Source organism: Trachemys scripta, chromosome 8 (genome assembly GCF_013100865.1).
Source record: "Trachemys scripta elegans isolate TJP31775 chromosome 8, CAS_Tse_1.0, whole genome shotgun sequence".
Classification (NCBI taxonomy): Eukaryota; Metazoa; Chordata; order Testudines; family Emydidae; genus Trachemys; species Trachemys scripta.
In genome coordinates this window covers 33,980,299-33,999,534 of record NC_048305.1, presented here as the reverse complement: position 1 = coordinate 33,999,534, position 19,236 = coordinate 33,980,299, and the positions used below count along the sequence as shown (strand labels likewise).

At 40.1% G+C, this 19,236-nt stretch overlaps 1 protein-coding gene across 1 annotated transcript in view; it reads right to left on the bottom strand.

Annotated features, from left to right (window-relative positions):
* The window catches only part of CTNNA1 (catenin alpha 1), a 221,136-nt gene that overhangs the window by 17,606 nt on the left and 184,294 nt on the right, over positions 1-19,236 (bottom strand). Inside the window, exons 11-14 of the mRNA XM_034780411.1 lie at positions 12,992-13,148; positions 6,838-7,038; positions 4,378-4,529; positions 440-550 (exon numbers count right to left, since the gene is read on the bottom strand). Of these exons, the coding sequence (XP_034636302.1) occupies positions 440-550; positions 4,378-4,529; positions 6,838-7,038; positions 12,992-13,148 (621 nt within the window). The remainder of the gene's footprint in view (positions 1-439; positions 551-4,377; positions 4,530-6,837; positions 7,039-12,991; positions 13,149-19,236) is intronic.

The window sequence follows — 19,236 nt, the reverse complement described above, 5'->3', positions numbered from 1 at the left end:
TGTAGAAAATGTCTAAGCTTGTGGCAATATCTATTTCTAGTCTGCAGTTCCAACAACCAGGAAAAAACAAAACAAAACATCAATTTGCCACAGATGGACTTGTTTACCAGCCAAAAATTCACATGCCTAAAAAAATGGGAGCAACTATTTCAGATCTGTGATGTGAAAGTTTACAGTAGTTTACCAATATCAAGAAGATTCTGGTCTTTCAGAATGCCCAAAACAAAGCAGACACTGATGTTTTTAAAATGTAATGTTTCTCTTAGCTGCCTTTTGAGGCAGTGGAAAGGAAGAGATTAATGTCCGTTTTCTGACCTAGCATTTTCAAGAGAGAAATAGAACCAGACCAGGCTTCTTAAGTGATAGATTTAAAAATTGGATTTTTAGAACTAGTTAAAACTGTTTCTTGTAGAAGATATGTTTAAAATGTTTTCCTTACTCTTGCACTTTGCCCAGCAATGAGCTGATCATCTTCAGTTTGAACACTTGTTCTGCTTCTGACATCAAAGTCTTCAGTCTCAAAATCAGAGTCATCCAACTCTTCAGGTGTCTAAGAAAAGAAAAATAGAATTCATCACAAGTCAGTCAAGATCAACAGAAGTGAATCCATCTATCCACACCCAATAAAAAATACCTTCTGGTCAGCTGTTTAACGTCAGGGGTAGAAGGAGGAGACAGAATAACTACAGTGCATTATTTAGGCTTTCAACTGAGGTTAAGTCAGAATTCTCTCCAGTTTATGTTATTTGTATGACTATATGTTTGACTGCTCAAACCTGAAGTTTACAGTTAAGTAATTGCAGAGTGCCCTAAAACGTGTGCTAAACATGGAATAAGGTTAAAGGAATGTACTCAAGATTTGGACTACATGAAAAGACAGTTACACGGAATCCAAATTACATTAGCAAATATATACATATGTGTGTATATATATATCTCCTCAAAATATGTTCCACTCTATATGCATCCGAAGAAGTGGGCTGTAGCCCACAAAAGCTTATGCTCTAATAAATTTGTTAGTCTCTAAGGTGCCACAAGTACTCCTGTTCTTTTTGCGGATACAGACTATCACGGCTGCTACTCTGAAACCCGAAATTACGTAAGGTATACCTTCTGCTTAATTGCTTTATTCAGAAAGCCCACATCAAAACTCAAGTCCCAACATCTTTTAAAGCCTATTTCAAAATAGCAGCTGTTCTATTGTTTAGGACAATTAAAAATCAAAGCTTCCACAGGGTTAACAGTAGCTTCATAAACCAAAATTTATTCTTACCATTCTCCAGGCAAAGCTTAAAATTTGTAGTTAATAGGGTCAATTTTTATGCTATAGGTTAAGCTCAGCTGACCTAATTCCAAATTGGAATTTTTGCTGCTGTCAGTATAAACTGCAACAAAATTTTCATAAAGCTTATGTTTAAACAATATCTACTTATATTAAAATACTACATCTTTACCTAGGCTGCCACATTTTTATGACAATTTTGCAGGGCTGTAGTAATAAGGAACTTGACTGAATAGTGCAATATTTGCTATTAATAGGTTGAAAAATGTAAGTAGCTCTTACCTGCTCCTTTCCTACAATTTAATTTTTATAATGTGTTTTCCAATACAGGCATCTTACAATACAAAGGAAGATTATAGATGGTTGTATTAACCATTTAGCCAAAAATGCAGGCTGGTCAAGTAAGCTTGTACCGAACCTAGTACCTTTCCCAGCCCCCACTTTACATAAGAGATTTCTTCATTTTCCTATATGAATGTGAGAACGAATGTGAATCAGTGTAAAGGCATGTAAGGTACTATTCTCTAAGCAAATGAGGAAATATTCTTGTGTGTTTGTACTGTTTTTGGTTACCAAAACACCTGAAAATACAACTAAATACTGATGCAATATTAAATGCATTTTATTATCTGAAGGACTATGTACAAAAGACTTATCACTTAGATGGACTGATCTGAGTATGTTCACTCTTCTCTGAATACTTAAACTTACTTAAACTTACCTTTTTATTATTTACTCCTGTTAGAGCCTCAGATATCATCCAGCTAACTGGATTCTTTTCTAGTTTACGTAGGAATAATGTTAACTATGTGTTAATAGAACCTACTATCAAAGCCTGAGCCAGAAAGAATGCAGCCCGAATTTCAGAACCCAGGCTATCTTTTGACTCTAAAATGGAACAAATCTGATATGAAGACAGAGAACATTAAAACAATGGCACTGAAAAAACTTGCATCAGTTGTCATAGGTTAACAGTTCAGTGGAGAAATTGGAGCGAAGGCATTTTTGCCCTCCACAAGCTCCTTTGTGGGTTAATTTTAGTCTTGGAATTGAGGTACAAGGCAACTACAGCATTTAGCATTTGATATCTCATTCTGTTACCACTGAATAATACTGTCAGTCAAAACTAATGAACTTCTTCCATTGAAACAGTGGAGATAATGCACACTAACACGACAATGACAGCTGTGCAGCTTTATTGTTTCAGATCATAACCTTCTCTCCATGTTCCCACTCTCCACCAATATCTCAGTGATTTCCTGTACTCCAAATTAAATACAACAAATCCAAGTGAATACATGAGAGGTTTCTGATGTGTAGTTTTGTCTTGCAACATGGACTCAAGAAGGGAAGTATTTACCTTTAAAGAAGAAAAAAGGGTTCTGCTCATGCACGAAGATTTTAGCTTTGAAAAAAATATTACTTAAAACAAAACAAAAAAACCCCTATTAGGCTTTTCAGTGACTTTTCCTCCAAGGATACGTGAATAATTAGTCAACAGATTTCCCCATTTAGACCCTAGTTTCAACTTTAAATAGTTTGTTTGCGCTGACTTTGCTCAGCAGCATTCCTTTTCTGAGCAGGGTTGCTTCTGAATTTCAATTTGAAACAGAAAAGCCTGTAAAAATGGCGCTCCTTCTGTTATCTCAGTTTTGAGGGCTCTATTTTATTCTAAGTAAGTTGTACAACTCAAGCCCTTCAGCAGAAAAACACTTGAGTGTTTTAACATTTTGACTTTTTTTAGGTCACTTATGTGTCACCACTGAACTGCCTTTAGCTACTGGCAGTTGCAATATACCCATGGAATCCTGACATCATAAATGTGGCTTCTCCCCAGCACAGATGAGCAGCATGAGGGAGAATGTCAGGATTCCTGGTCCTGCCAGCTCTGCTGATTGCTGCAGGCATAGAATTAGCAGCTGTACCTCCTTGTCCTGAGCAGCAAGACTCATAGAAGGGGGTGAATAAAATTAATTTGTAGCATGTGAGGGAAGCGGGATCCCAACTAATAATGGTGCTCCATGGAAAAGGGGTATATACCAAAGTGTCTTAAAACTGCTTCCTGCAATAGTTTCTCACTTTTTCTCTGCCCTCCTTAGGTTTTAGTTTAAGCAAAGGTAACAAATGAATATTATGAGGGTTGTTACAGTCAGTGATGTGCTGGGGTTACATACTGCAAATTTATTCACCACCAAGACATTTGACAATATGAAACCTCTACAGGAGAGGCTCATTTCCAACCTTACAAACATTGTCTTGGGTAGAGAGACATTCACTGTTGAGGCATGGGAAGAAGGGGAGAGGGATAGAAAACCTTACATCCATTTTGCGATCACTAAGCTCTGGTTCATATTAAGGTCTGAAGAGCCCACATGTAAGCCTGATACTTCCTTTTTGTGTCTTCAAATCACTGCAGGTGCCCTTTTGCTCCTTCAAGTAATACCATTTAGATGACTGCTTCCTTATCAGGTAGGGAGACATCCAAGTTTAATTAATTGCATTTGCAAATTGCAAGCACAGAAATGGAAATGAAATTCTAACAAGCTAGCCCCCATTTATCTATGCTGCCTGGTTTCTCAGGTTCTCTAAGAACAAGACGAGTTTCAATACCCAGATTGCCTAACCTCATCTTCAAGAAACTGGTATGAAATTTTTGTGAAGTTTACTTAAGATTTCAGAAATTAAATTGGACGTCTCTTTTCCTTAAATAAAAAAATAAAGTCAAACATAGCAAGAGTTAATTTTCTATCGTCTAAACCAAGGGTCACTAGTTTTAGCATATGCGTAAGTATTTTATTATGAATAGATGCATCATTAAGGATGTTTAGCACTTCAGCTCTAATCATCAGTGATGCACAGACCTATTTGGTGAAGTTTGCATTTTAAGATAAAACATACATACAGCAGACATTTTGAAGTCCTCTATAAAGTGATTAACAGCTTTTAGATTCATAATTTTAATAAGTTGTCAGGGAAAAAATCTTATACTCTCCACTCTGTGTAGGAACGATATATTTTCTTAAGTTCAATAAATGCTGAGTAAAGTAAATGAAAGTAGAATGCTGTAAAAATAAGTTAAATACAAAGTCACTCACTCTAATCATCAATACAGCTTTTCTGATATCCCGAATTCCATCATACACCAATCGTGAAGCATCAATAAATTCGTTTTCATCCATTGGCTGAGCAGGGTCAGAACTAAGTGCTTCCACAGCAGCTTCCACTTGCTCAGTAAAACGGGGCATAACTGAATTAAGAAAACAAATAAGTCAAGCACATTCGGCAATGTTGCCCCTACTCCCCCTGTACTCTAATGAAAGATGGGCAAGTTCTGTGGTACTCAGGTTGACACTAGAAATTCTGCAGCAGCTTCAGTTAATTTTAAAAACTGAGGTTATTAAAGATAGAAAAGCTAACAATAATCAGTTAATAGCTCAGGTTTTCTTTTGATATTAATTGCAGTTTACTTTATGACGTCACCACATTTTTAGTTTCAAATATGCGCCACATCTGCATGGCAGAGGATGTTGGGGGAAAAACCAGGAGATTTATAGTACTACACCTGGGTGGTATGGGAGGCAGTTGGGGATTGTGGGATAAGAAGGAAGTATTTGCTAAATATTTAAGAGCTAATTTAAAACTAAACCTAAAAATGACAGTTTAATACTCTACTGAAACGAAGGGCATTCATAACCTTCAATAGCTTTTGTTTCAGACTCTATATGGACTCAGGAATAGAACATTGGATTGGTTTCCATCTGTTTTTTTTTCAGTGCCCTCTGTTTTTTGTTTTGTTTTTAGCTCTCATGATTGCAATTTTAAAGACATACAAGCTCAAATTCTGGAGCATCATTCTGTGAAGTATGGAGTGATGCAAGTCACTGGACCCTACAAGTCCATATCATAAGCCCAAATTCAGAAGTGGCATAAACACAGCATATTTTTTCTACAACAATTATATTATATTTATTCTTGATTACAATTACTTGCACTGTAAAAAACAAAAGAAATAGTATTTTTCAATTCACCTCATACAAGTACTGTAGTGCAATCTCTTTATCATGAAAGTTGAACTTACAAATGTAGAATTATGTACAAAAAATAACTGCACTAAAAATAAAAAAAATGTAAAACTTTGACTGGACTTGTAGGCTCTAGTCCTACTTCAGCCAATCGCTCAAACAAACTTGGTTACAATTTGCAGGAGATAATGCTGCCCGCTTCTTGTTTACGTCACCTGAAAGTGAGAACAAGTTTGCCTGGCACTGTTGTAGCCGGCGTCACAAGGTGTTTACATGCCAGATGAGCTAAAGATTCATATGTCTGTTCATCTTCAACTACCATTCCATAGGACGTGCATCCATGCTGATAATGGGTTCTGCTCAATAACAATCCAAAGCAGAGCAAACCGATGCATGTTCATTTTCATCATCTGAGTCAGATGTCACCAGCAGAAGGTTGATTTTCTTTTTTGGTGGTTTGGGTTTTGTAGTTTCCGTATCTGAGTGTTGCTCTTTTAAAGACTTCTGAAAGCATGTGTTACACCTTGTCCCTCTCAGATTTTGGAAGGCACTTCTGATTCTTAAACCTTGGGGTCAAGAATTGTAGCTATTTTTAGAAATCTCACATTGGTATCTTTGCGTTTTGTCAAATCTGCTGTGAAAGTGTTCTTAAAACAAATATGTGCTGGGTCATCATCCAAGATTGCTATAACATGAAATATATGGCAGAATGCAGGTAAAACAGAGCCGAAGACACACAGTTCTCCCCCAAGGAGATCAGTCAGAAATTTAATTAAAGCATTATTTTTTTAACGAGCATCATCAGCATGGAAGCATATCCTCTGGAATGCTGGCCGAAGCATGAAGGGGCATATGAATATTTAGCATATCTGGCACATAAATACCTTGCAACGCCAGCTATAAAAGCGCCATGCGAACACCTGTTCTCACTTTCAGGTTACATTGTAAATAAGAAGTAGGCAGCAGCATCTCCTGTAAATGTAAACAAACTTGTTTGTCTTAGTGATTGGCTGAACAAGAAGTAGGACTAAGTGGACTAGTAGGCGCTACAGTTTTACATTGTTTTGTTTTTGAGAGCAGTTATAACCAAAAAAAAAAATCTACATTTGTAAGTTGCGTTTTCATGAAGAAGAGATTGCACTATAATACTTGTCTGAGGTGAATTGAAAAAATATCATTTCTTTTATCATGTTTAAAGTGCAGATATTTGTAATAAAAATAATATAGTGAGCACTGTACACTTTGTATTCTATGTTGTAATACAAATCACTATATTTGAAAATGTAGAAAAACATCCAAAAATATTTAATAAATTTCAATTGGTATTCTATTGTTTAACAGTGTGATTAATCGCATGAGTTAACCTCGACTAATTGACGGCCCTACTTTGAAAAGAAATTCTGCACAGACAGGTTTTATGAAATTGAACCCTTATTCTTGTAAGTTGCACTAATATGTTTGTATCCATTTGCCTTTGTAGTTGTATGCAGTTTGAATCCATACATCAGTATTGAGCACTGTGTTTATTCCTACCTGTATTGGACAACAACTTTGTTGCTTCCAGCACCTTTTCTGTGTAGACTCCAGGTTCATAGTTATCCATTTCGGAAGTTACAACATGAATGACTCTAGCTGCACGTCCACGAATTGCACCAGCTGTTCGGTCTAAACCATCAACATCTTTTTCTTGGAGAGCAATCACACATTTGTTTACATCTTCTAAAATATGATTCTCTGATGGCAAAAGAAGAAGTATTTAGACATGAACATTTTCCTTTCTGTCTGTCTGTCTGTCTCTGTGTAACACCTCCCAAAAATACACTTTTTCAGCACATGAAGCTTCAATACCTTCTCTTTAAAATAAGCTCCAACCACACTTTCTGAAGCATTAACTATATTTTAAAACAAGTTTGTTGCAATCAGTGGGCAGATGCCTCTCCAAACTGGTTGTCAAAATCCTAGTTCACATACTATGTGGAATCCAAATTTATCCCAATCCTAGGCCTTGGTTCTATCAACACAAGAGTTGAGAATTCAGCTCATGTCTACCCAGCCTTGTCTGCTCTGAGATTCCTTCCTCTGGACTGCACTAGTCCACATCCTCTCCACTTGCCTTGTACGTGGATGGGATAATGAGACACCTTGCCTCTGACTCATCCAAGCCTTTTAATTTTCTAACAGGATCAACATCTCTTAACAGGATGAGGCATTTCTAATATACGTAAATAGCTTTGGACAATCCTGCTATACAAGTCTAGAAATACAAATCACAATTTTACTACAAAAGATCATCAAATGATTAATCCCCATCCTATTTTGAAATTAGGCAATCAAATTGAACAGTATCTGGAAGATCTCACTTTCAGGCTCCTTCATTCTTTCAACAAAAACCTCAGAGTTATGCATACCAGAGTTATGAACTGACCAGTCAACCACACACCTCATTTGGAACCAGAAGTACACAATCAGGCAGCAGCAGAGACAAAAAAAGAGCAAATACAGTACAGTACTGTGTTAAACATAAAATAAATTTTATTTGTCAATAAATGTGTAGGCTCCGAGGTCGCAATGGGAAGCACAGGACACTGGCTGCACGGAGGTGGGAGATCACCCTGCAGTCCTTCCTGTCTCCCCTCCTCCCCCCAGACAGCGACTCAGCAGTGAAGTCTGGGTGAGGGGGAAGTGAAGCTTGGTGAGGTGGGGTTCACGTGCAGCTGGTTGGGGTTTGGTGGGGTTGGGGTTCAGGTACAGGGGGATCGATGGACCCATTTAACGGGGGAGCCCCAGCTTCTGCCGAGGGGCTGCCACTTGCTGGGTTACCGCTTCCCCCCCATCTCCATCACTCCCACATTCCCCTTCCCTATTCCATCCCTCTTACATTTCCCCCCACTTGCCCTGCCCCACCACAGGCACTCACCATTGTACAGAAAACAGGGTGATCAGCACCCAGACTGGAAAGACAACCAGCAATAGGTCCCAGGCAGAGGCAGCTCTGTGCTCGCAGAAATTTGGGGGTCGGGGGAGCCACAGTGGCACATGACCCCCTGTACCCTCCTATACCTCGCCTCTGGGGGTACAATGCCCCTCCAACTACACCCATGGGCCTCTGCAGTGATTTACCCCCCCCCCCAAGCTGCTCTGGACACCAGAAACGAGGTGCCCATGCTGTTGGGGAGCAGGCATGTGACCACTATTATAGCTTACCTTTGCCTTCCTGTCATTTTCTGCATAGAAGCAAAGAAAATCTGTGGGGGACATGAATTCTGCACATGCACAGTGGCTTAGAATTCCTCCAGGGGTAAATTATAAAAGCCTAGGCTGAGATTTTCAAAACTGCCTAAAATTTGAATATCCAGCTCTGAGAGTCTTAGCTCTGATGTTCTGATATTGTTAGATACCAGTTTTGTACATTTGTGCCATTTTTATCTAACATTAACATTTGAACATTGTGCTGCTAGCCAGAAAAATATCTAGCTCTGAAACACCGTACTAGTAAGGCATTTCTGCCCTGTTGCTTTTTATAGATTCAAATGTTTCCTACCACTGTTCTAATCATATTAGATTGCCAACTCACACCTGCAGAGTTCTTTCATTCCTAATACAGATAGTGAAACAGCCATTTTGAAAGACTCTAACAAAGGTGAAAAGGATATTGAGTCAACTGGTAAAAGATTTGTGTAAACTAGTGGAAGAGTCTTGGGCCTGGTCTACACTAAAAAGTTACATCGGGGGTCAGATCGGCTTAGACATAAGAACAGTTCACTCTTGGTGAGACCAATGGTCCATCTAGCCCAGTATCCTGTCTTCCAACTGTAGTCGATGCCAGAAGCTTCAGAGGGATTGAACAGAACAGAGCAATTTATCAAGTGATCCATTCCTTGTCATCCAGTCCCAGCTTCTGTCAATCAGAGGCTAGGGACACCCAGAGCTTGGGGTTGTATCCCTGACCATCTTGGCTAACAGCCACTGATGGACCTACCCTCCAGGAACTTACCTTGTTCTTTTTTTGAACCCAGTTATAGACTTAGCCTTCACAACGTCTCCTGGCAACTAGTTCTACAGGGTGACTATGCGTTGTGTGAAGAAGTACTGCTTTTTGTTTGTTTTAAACCGACTGCCTATTAATTTCATTGGGTGGTCCTTGGTTCTTCTGTTATAAGGGGTAAATTTCCTTATTCCCCCTTAGTTGTCTTTTTCCCTCCCCAAGATGAACAATCAGTCTTTCTATGGAAGTTGTTTCAGATCCCCAATCATTTTTGTTGCCTCTCTGTACTTTTTCTAATTCCATTATATATATATTTTTAGTTGGGGCGATTAGAACTGCACACAGTATTCAAGGTGTGGACATACTTAGATTTATAGAGTGGCACTATGATATTTTCTATCTTATTATCTATCCTCTTCCTAATGGTTCCTAACATTGTTTGCTTTTTTGACTGTCGCTGCACATTCAGTGGATGTTTTCAGAGAACTATTCAAATGACTCCCAGATCTCTTTCTTGAGTGGTAATAGCTAATTTAGAACCCATTATTTTGTATGCATAGTTGGGATTATGTTTTCCAATGTGCATTACTTTGAAATTCAGTGTTGATAAATGTAGTCATTTTGTTGCCCAGTTACCCAGTTTGAGAGATCCCTTTGTAACTCTTCCATTGACCTAGCTACCTACCACCTCTCGGGGAGGTGGATTACTTAAACCAATTACCTACCCCTCCTGTCAGCATAGACAATGCCTACAACTGAAGTGCTACAGCGGTGCAGCTGTCTACATTTTTCAAGTAGAGGCATTAGAACAATAATTAAGCTTATATAAGATTAGCAAGGCCAGGTATCACATTTCAAGAGATTCTTGAAGCACCATGAGCAAAATTCTGCCTCACTTATACTTGGGTATTTCACAAGCAACTGGGGTTGCACAAGTTCAGCTGAGGGCAGAATTTGGCTGTAAGAGTGGAAAGTGTGTTCATTAGTAATTTGAAAATTCAGTGAACAGATATGAGGTACAGGAGAGCCGGCAAAGAGAAAATGTAATACAAATATTTAAAGAAGTAGAGACAGAGAGCTTGGAAGTGAAAACAGTAGATAAAGCTGCAATATCGGAACAAATCTACACTGTTTATTGCTCAAAGTTTCTCAATGAATAAAATTATGCCAGACACCACTTAAAGTCTCTATGGTGACATTAACCTTAGTGAACTAAGTGAATGATGTGGACATAATGGGCTGATGACTTCATTGCCCTGTAACCACTTTTACAACAGTTACAGAAATGCAAGGTGCCAAGTGGAACCCCGATGCAGAGGGTGCTCCCAGGCATGGGTTGGTATTGATAGCCAAGATAATCTTGAGCTGCTACTTATTCTCCAGTTGGATAAGAAGATAGCATAGTAGCAACAAAATTAGTCGTCTGCAAATAAAGAACTTGGGAGTCTTGGTGAGTTAAGTATACACTTGTTTCTGTGACCCACACTTTTGCTACCTGAAATGAACACTTGTCAATCTCCTATTTAGTACGCCAGCTTCACACTGAGCAGAACAATTAACTGTCCTGCAAGATACACTGTATAACAGTCCTTTTACATTCAGTTTATGTCTATTACCAGAAGACTTTGTGTAATGATTTAATGACCCCAAATAAACTATACCCATCACTAATTTATCCAAAAAGGTTTGAAATGTTAGCTAGTATGTAAGCTAGAAAGGGTAAACAGATAAAGTAAATTGCTTTTATATGGAAAGTTTGTAAAAGTTAAAATCAAATTTAAAGTCTTATCACTTTGCTGCAAATCAAATCTATCTCCTTAAGAATTCATTGAATACAAATACAAGGTCCATTTGCTGAATGCTCTCAATCATCTCCAATGCCCTCAAGTTCCAGTATTTCAAAGACATTCTGTGCTAAGAGCATATTTGAGGTAATCTGTTTCTCTTTATTCAGATTTATTCAGACAGTCACTGCTCCTGAGAAAGGTACTTAATATTTCTAGTGACTAGGGTGAACAGATGTCCCGATTTTATAGGGACAGTCCCGATATTTGGGGCTTTTTCTTATATAGGTTCCTATTACCTCCCAGCCCCGGTCTCGATTTTTCACACTTGCTGTCTGGTCACCCTACTAGTGACTCACCAAGATCAGCAAAGACCCTGAAATCTTTCAGAATAATTAAACTTAGTGGTCTAACAATATAGTTTGCTTCTCCTATAGTTTAATACCAGTGTCTCTCTTGGGGTGAGAGGTTGGGAGGGAATAGGTCATAGTCAACTGTTTTGGCAGTTTGAGAACTTTTCCAAGCACATCTACAATTGAAACATGCTGGGAGGCCTTATAAAGAAGGATGTTGCACAGCCCTGACAATTTTTATAATTTGTTTATATTCACTGGCACATTCCAAACAGGCCATAAACATGAGACCATCAATTACTTATTCTAAAAACAAGTATCCTTACCCAGAACTATGCTCCTCTATTCCTGTGCCATTTCAACTACCAATACTGTAACAACCATGGAGATGTAAGATGTAGAGCCCCATGGTATTCAACTGCCTTGCAAGCAACTATGAGCTCATCCCAAAGACAAAGTTGGTATTAAAAGTATAGGATGTCAGAATGCAAACATTTATTGTAAACTCCTTTTTAAATTAGAGCTTCAAGTTCTCTCCTACAGTTCCTACATAACTTACCTCCATGAACATCTTTTGAATACTGGTACTTTCACACCATTTGAGATGTTCAGTCTGTTGTACAAGGAAAATTGGATCCTTAATTCTCCACCGGTAGCAGCAAACTATAGTCGTCAGGACTCGGATGTTTTTAAATGGAGGTAAAAATGCCTGCATTATGTCTATATTGTAACTGCTGGTGGAGCTGCACTGGTGAATTATGGATTTTAGTTTCATTATTGTAGACAAATGCCTCAGCAAGTATGAGACACATCTGGTAAATAAGGAATACATTTACCAAACTCTTTCAAAAGAAAATTCCAATTTATCGTAATTAGATAAAGAATTTTCATTTTGACAAACATTTTCTTATGTGAGTGTCATTTACTGCACCTATTAGTTTGTGTTTACACACTGAGAACAACTTTTATGAGGCAAATTAAATGGATTTATTTTTTGTTAATTCATAGCTAATTTGCACTTAATATTTATTTTCTATTTCTTTTATCTGTTCATGCACAGGTGAGTCTTTAGGGGCTAAAGTGATGATAATGTGTGTCCAAGCCAAGTCTCTGAACGACAGTAAAGATTAGGAGACTGGATCATGGAGCAATCCCACATAACCATTTTAGCATCTCTAATGTGCATACCAATTACAATATATATAATTTACAAACATTAAACATCTTTACCACTGATTAATTGCTGTATCTGCCAAATTATATATCAGAAAAAATATATTTACACATGATATGGTACCCATTGAAGTTAATCTGCTTCATATTTTATAACTCAACCATGCCTTGTTCTACTTGCATCAATAGCCCACACTTCACATTTTCACACCTTACACCGCTGAACTTGCATGCATAGTTGCTCAGATATATCACAGCTGCACTGTGATCATTCTTCTCCAAAAAGGTGGAGAAAAATAACTTCTGGAATATTGGAACAACTGCTGATTTCCTGAGATAAGCCCCAGTATACAGCTGATTGCCTCTTTGCAAGTAGGGAACCGTATTGCTACCTGAAACAGCCAGGAAGTCATCGATGGAAGTGATGTCATCTACAGCATCTGTCAATACACGGACTTGCTTTTCCCATAGTTCTTTGAAGAGATCCATGTTTTCTTGCGCTAGTTTACTTTGTGGTTTCGCAGCAAGAGCCAATGCAACATTGATAACCTGTAAAATGTGTTACATGTTCAGAATTTACTCTTTTTTTATTCCGTGCAATTAAATCAGTAAGTTACATTCAGTCAGTCAATCTGATAGCCATCAGAGTCGGGCTAATAAAATATCTGTTAAATATCTGTTTAATTTAAAATTAATTCAGCCATAATCATGTCCAGTTTGTGTTCTCTTCCATGTATATCATGAGCAGTTAATTTTACATGCATGTATACTTGCAGAAAGTTGAAACTAGCTTGTTATTATTCACACCATATTCCTGAAGGAGTTGAGCCAAAAAAATAATTCTGCACACAATATTTTAAAATTCAGCAAAATGCTGCAAATTTTATTTGTCAATAAATAAATGTGGATGCTCCAGCATGACAGTAGGGAGCACAGACGTCAGAGATCATCTTGCAGCCCCCATACTCCCCAGGACAGGGACTCAGCGGTGAGGCTGCACCCGACACCTGACACAGCCCAAGGGCCGGGCCTGCTCCAGAAATACCCAGGAGCCCTGCCCCTCTGTGCCAGGAACACCAGGGGTGGGCAGGCAGACTCAGCCCCGCAGGATCCAAGTGTGGAGGACCTTAGTGGGGGGATCCAGGTGTGGGGCAATCTGGATGCGGGCAGCTAAGTGAGGGATCTGGATGCACAGGGGCTCATTGGAGGGTTCTGGGTGCAGGGGCAATAGGACTCTGCAGGGGGGTCCAGGTGAAGGTGGTTGGAGCTCAGCGGGGGGTCATATGCGGGTTTCAGGGGGGTGGTCCAGGTGCTGGGATAGTAAGGCTTGGCGAGTCCAGGTGCAGCTGTTTGGGGCTCAGTGGGCTGGGGGTCCAGTGGGCCTGCTTAACAGGAGAGTCCCAGTTGCTGCTGAGGGGATGTCCGGGCACTCACCATTGTACAGAAAACAGGGCATCCAGCACAATGGGGAAGATGACCAGCATTAGGATCCAGGCAGAGTCAGCGAGCTGTGCTCACCTGAATGGGGTGGGGTGAGAGGAGGCAGTGGCACATGACCCACATGCCCCCACGCATCCCCAGGCACACACACAGTGATTGATCTCTCTACTGGCTTTCCAGGTGCTGGAAACAAAATGCCTGCTGCTGCTGGGGATGGGGCATGTGACCACTCTTGCAGCTTCACTTTGCCTCCCCATCATTTTCTGCGGGGAAGCAAAGAAATCTGCGGAGGGACGTGAATTCTGCACGCATGCAGTGGCGCAGAATTCCCTCAGGAGTAACACCAGAAGTGGTATATTTTAGATGGAATAGGGTGTGCTTGACACATCTGAAGGCAGTGTCCCCTAAATACCTTGGCCAGAACACTGACCAAGGGAATGAAATGCTCCAGAAAAGGCGACATTTTCCATAATTAGAACTACACATTATCTGGGAATTTGATGAATTAAAAAAAAAAAAATCAATCTACTTTGTATCCAGCCAATAAATCTTACAGCAGCCTAGTTGTTCTGGGAATTAACTGTACAAGACCTTGATAGCCCAAAAATGAAAAGGCAGAAAGTTTGTTCATGCTGTTTTATCTGCTACCTCTCCCCAAATTGCTCCCACTTCTTCAGTCAACCACTGAGAGGCTTCTTCAAGCCTGCCTTCAAATTGCTTCCATCTACTAAGGAAAAAATACAATGTGACTTCAGCAAATCCCAACAGCTTAAGTTTTGAATATAGAGTATATAGAGAGACTATAGAGTACATATTATACACGCTATTCACTCAATTTCAAGAGTAAAAAGCCTCTGGAACTTCAGTAAGAAACATTGATCTTAGAACCTTTCCTTGATTCAGCATTATCCAAAAAGTTTTATTTCCCATATTTTAGGGAAGCTAGTTGGAAACATTATCCCATCATATTGCCACCAGAAGCCAAGAAGAGAAATGGAAATTACTACATCTGACACTAAAGAAAAAACATAGTTTAATGCACTGAAATAGGGTGGAGGGGGGATAAATTCCGTCCCAGAATACTGAATGAATTGGCACATGAGATTCCTAGCCCAGTAACAAGGTTTTTACTAAGTCTGTCTATTCAGGATATCAGTCAGCATTGGGGGGCGTGAACAATCTCAAATTTTCGGTTTGCTGATGACATTGATGGCCTGGTAGGCAGCGAAGATGTGCCAACCTTGTGAAATGATTGGATGAAACCTCTGCAAAATATGGCATGGAAATCATTGCAGAGAAAACCAAGCTGAACACAAACAAATGTGACGGGATCAGCTCACATATCACTGTCAGTGGACAAGAGCTGGAGACATTGAAACAGTTCAAGTACTTGGGGGCAATCATCAAAGGCAGAAATTCTGGCAAGAACTGCACAAACAGCAGCAGCAGCGGCGAAGCTAAAGCCAATTTGGAGGAATAAGAACATCTCCCTGAGATCCAAACTGAAACTGCTACACGCACTGGTCATCTCAATTTTTCTGTATGCGTGAGACACATGGACCCTTACGGCAGAACTTGAACAGAAAATACAGGTTGTAGAGATGAAATACTTCTGTAAAATCCTGGGCTTCTCCTATTTCGACTGTCACTAACGAAGAGGTCCACAACATCATCACCCAATGCACTGGGTCACATGAAGACCTCCTGACAACCGTGAAGAAGCGCAAGCTGAAGTGGTGCGGCCATGTAACAAGCTCATCAGGCCTATCCAAGATCATCCCCCAAGGGACAGTACAGGGGAAGAGAAGAAGAAGTAGACAGAAGAAGAGATGGACTGACAAAAGAGTGGACAGGAATGGACTTTGCGGAGACTCGAGCACTGACACACAATCGTCAGGGGTGGAGACAATTGGTTGATTGCCCCAACGACCAATGTGGTTATGGGAGTGATGATGATGATGATCTATTCAGGGTTGGAGAGAAGACTAGAGAGTAGCTAACATTGTACCTATATTTAAGAATACCTCTTACTGCAAATCCAATAAGATCCAAAGCAGAGAGGAAGGAGGAGCAGAATACAGATAGGCACCACACAACTCGAAGAGCTTTTAATTAGATGTAAGGAACTTCCATTTCTTCTTCGAGTGCTAGTCTCTATGTGTACTCCATACATGGGCAGCAGAGAAATAGTAGTCAGACCAGAGAGGAGGTGCAAATATGAAGTCAGAGAAGATACTTGAAGAACTGTAGACCCCGCATCGGCAGCAAAGGCCCAACTAGTGCATAATGTTTTGTGAATGGACTTCAGGTTGCCAGATTCCTACTGCATTAATAGCTTAAAGCCACTTTAAAAACTAGCTCACAAGTAGCCCGACTAGCCAGATAATGACAACACTGATTACAAATGAAAGAATTTAAAGAAATGTAATGTAGTTGGTAACTACTTATGTGCTTTACTTTCTGCATTTCTCTAAGCGTAGACAATGAAAAAAAAATCCATTCTACTACTTTAAAACTCATTTCACTTTAAGGGTTCTAGTGCTCCAATGTTCGGGTTTCAAACACTGCACAGGAATCTTTGCCTACGAACTATTTTCAGTCAGATACATAGTCTTTTTTAAAAAGGTTTTGGCCAGCAGCCACAAAGCCTTGTCCCAACCTGTCCCCTGGACACTCTCAGAGGAGCAGGAGCTGGGACAAGGGGCATGCTCTGCTCAACTGGACACATGATGGGCGGGGGAGGGACACCCCATCAGCCCGTACATGGCTCTGTGCTGATAAGGAGGTTTGTGGTTCTGAGCAGCTGTGGCCAGCAGCAGCTCCATGGAGGAGCAGAGACAGTATAGCTGGAAGCAACAGAGGAGATAGATCTGGGTGTAGGGGTTGATCTGAGGAGGACTATGAGCTACCAGTGTGATACAGCTATGAAAAAGTCAAATACAATCCTAGGATGTATTGGCGAGGCATTTCCAATACAGATAAAGAAGCATTAATGCCATTGGACAAGGCAGTGGTAAGACCTTATTTGGAATGCTGTGTACAATTCTGGTCACCCATGTTCAAGATTCATTTAAACTAGAATAGGTGCAGACAAGAGCTACTGGGATGATCAGAGGAATGGAGGCTCTGTCTTATGAGAAGAGACTGTAAGAGCTTAGCTTGTTTAGTCTAGCAAAAAAGGCCAAGGGGCGATATGTTTGCTCTCTATAAATACATTGGGGGTAATTTCAGGGATGGTGAAGAGCTATTTAAGCTAGACAACAATGTTGGCACAAGAACAAATGGATATAAAATGACCATGAACAAGTTCAGGCTGGAAATTAGGAGGTTTCTAACCTTCAGAAGGCTGTTATTCTTGAACAGCTTCCTAATAGGAGTTGAGGGGGCAAACAACTTAACTGGTTTTGAGAGCACGCTGTACAAATTGTGTGAGATTGTATGACTGGGTTGCCTGTGATGGTAGGAGGAATGGTTCAACAATCCTGGGGCTCATTTCCAATTTATGTCTATGTTCCTAATGCTCATGCTTCAGGGTTTCAGCCAGCCACTGACAGGAGTCAGGAAGGGATTTCCCTCACCCCCACCCACTCTATTCTGGCAGTGTTTTGTTTTGGGTTTTTTAAAATCTCCTTCCTGTGAAGAATCAGGGACGGCTACAACTGGAGAAGAAACATTGCATGGCACGGGCCAGAGCTCTGAAGTGGCATCGAGCACATTTGTTCGGTGCTTGGATGGCTGGTTCTTGCTCACATACTGAGGGACCAACTGATCCCGATATATGAGGTCAGGAAGGATTTCCCCCCCAGGTCTGATTGGCAGTGACCTTGGGTTTGTTTGTTTTGCCGCCTTCCTCTGCAGCATGTGGATGTGGGTCACTTGCCAGGATTATCTGGGTGTCTCATTTAATCATTTTCCTGCCATTGCAGGAACCTCAAGCACTGATGCACCATGGTTCCTCCTATTTTCTGCCTGGGGCACAGCAGAGTCTAGTCTCCTGAGGGCTTTAATATTTTGGTTTCATTTCAGTTGCTGGGTTTAGTGTGTGGTTGCTGGGTGGTGTTGGTGTCCTGTGATATCCAAGAGGTCAGACTAGATGATCTATTGGTCCCCTCTAGCCTAAACTCCTACAGCCATGATAAAAAAACAATACCGATTTTTGTTTTCAAACACAAGCTTTGGAACGAATTAACTTAAAGTTTAGTCTATACCTTTTTCCACTGCGCCTTTTTAAAGCTGTATATCATTTCCCAAAGCTGTGAGCAAAACAGTGTAAGCAACAGATGCGCCTGCTTTTATAAAATCCATTTTTTTCCACCTGATTCATTCAGAAGTGTCACAACCCATTCTTTAAATATAACTCACTAATTACAGAGTGATGGTGATGTTAAACATGTTATAACGGCACTGAATGAATCAGACTGGAGAAGCAGGCTTACTTACTCACGGGATCTTGGAAATTAGCAACGATTGGGGAAAAAATGCAGAGAAGTTATATTGGGCTAGGGAGACTACTATGTTATGTTTCTTTTTCAGCCCTGAAGATTTGGGCTGATTTAAGTCACAAGTGAAAATGAGCTTGATAGGTTCTATAACGTAAGCAAATAATTACAATTTAGCATGAGTGGCAAGCTGCCTAACAGAGATGAAGGGCTGAAAAATGGCACTGAAGGGACTGCACTCTGTCTGGTGTGCTCAGTCCCTTGCTTTCACAAGCACAAGTTTTACTTTCCCTCCACCCCAGGAAAGTAATGAAGAAAATTTACACTTGAGTGTACTGAATACACTCATTTACTAAACTGTTATGAATATGGCTCTCTAGAGTTTTGAAAGTTTCTGAAGGAAACTTCCTATTGCCTAAGAAAATGGATTTCAAAGATATTTGGGTTCCCAACTATTTTTTTTTTAAACCTCACAAATGTTCAGCAATTGTTTTGAATAGGAATAAGTTGTAATTCATCCTACGACAATTACGGTATGGACTAAATCAGATTCATCACAGCCAGTATTGTATTGGATGTGCAATAGGAAGATGCAAGGGCAGTATGTCCTATGTTTAGGATCCTGTTATTCAGTCAAGGCCAAGTGTCAGTTGTGTTTCATTCTGGCAGATAAGATGGAAGCAGAACCTCTCTCTCCAAGACTCTATACTCACGGTCTGGTACAGGAACTGCTGGACCTGTTCCCCCCAGCATGGTTT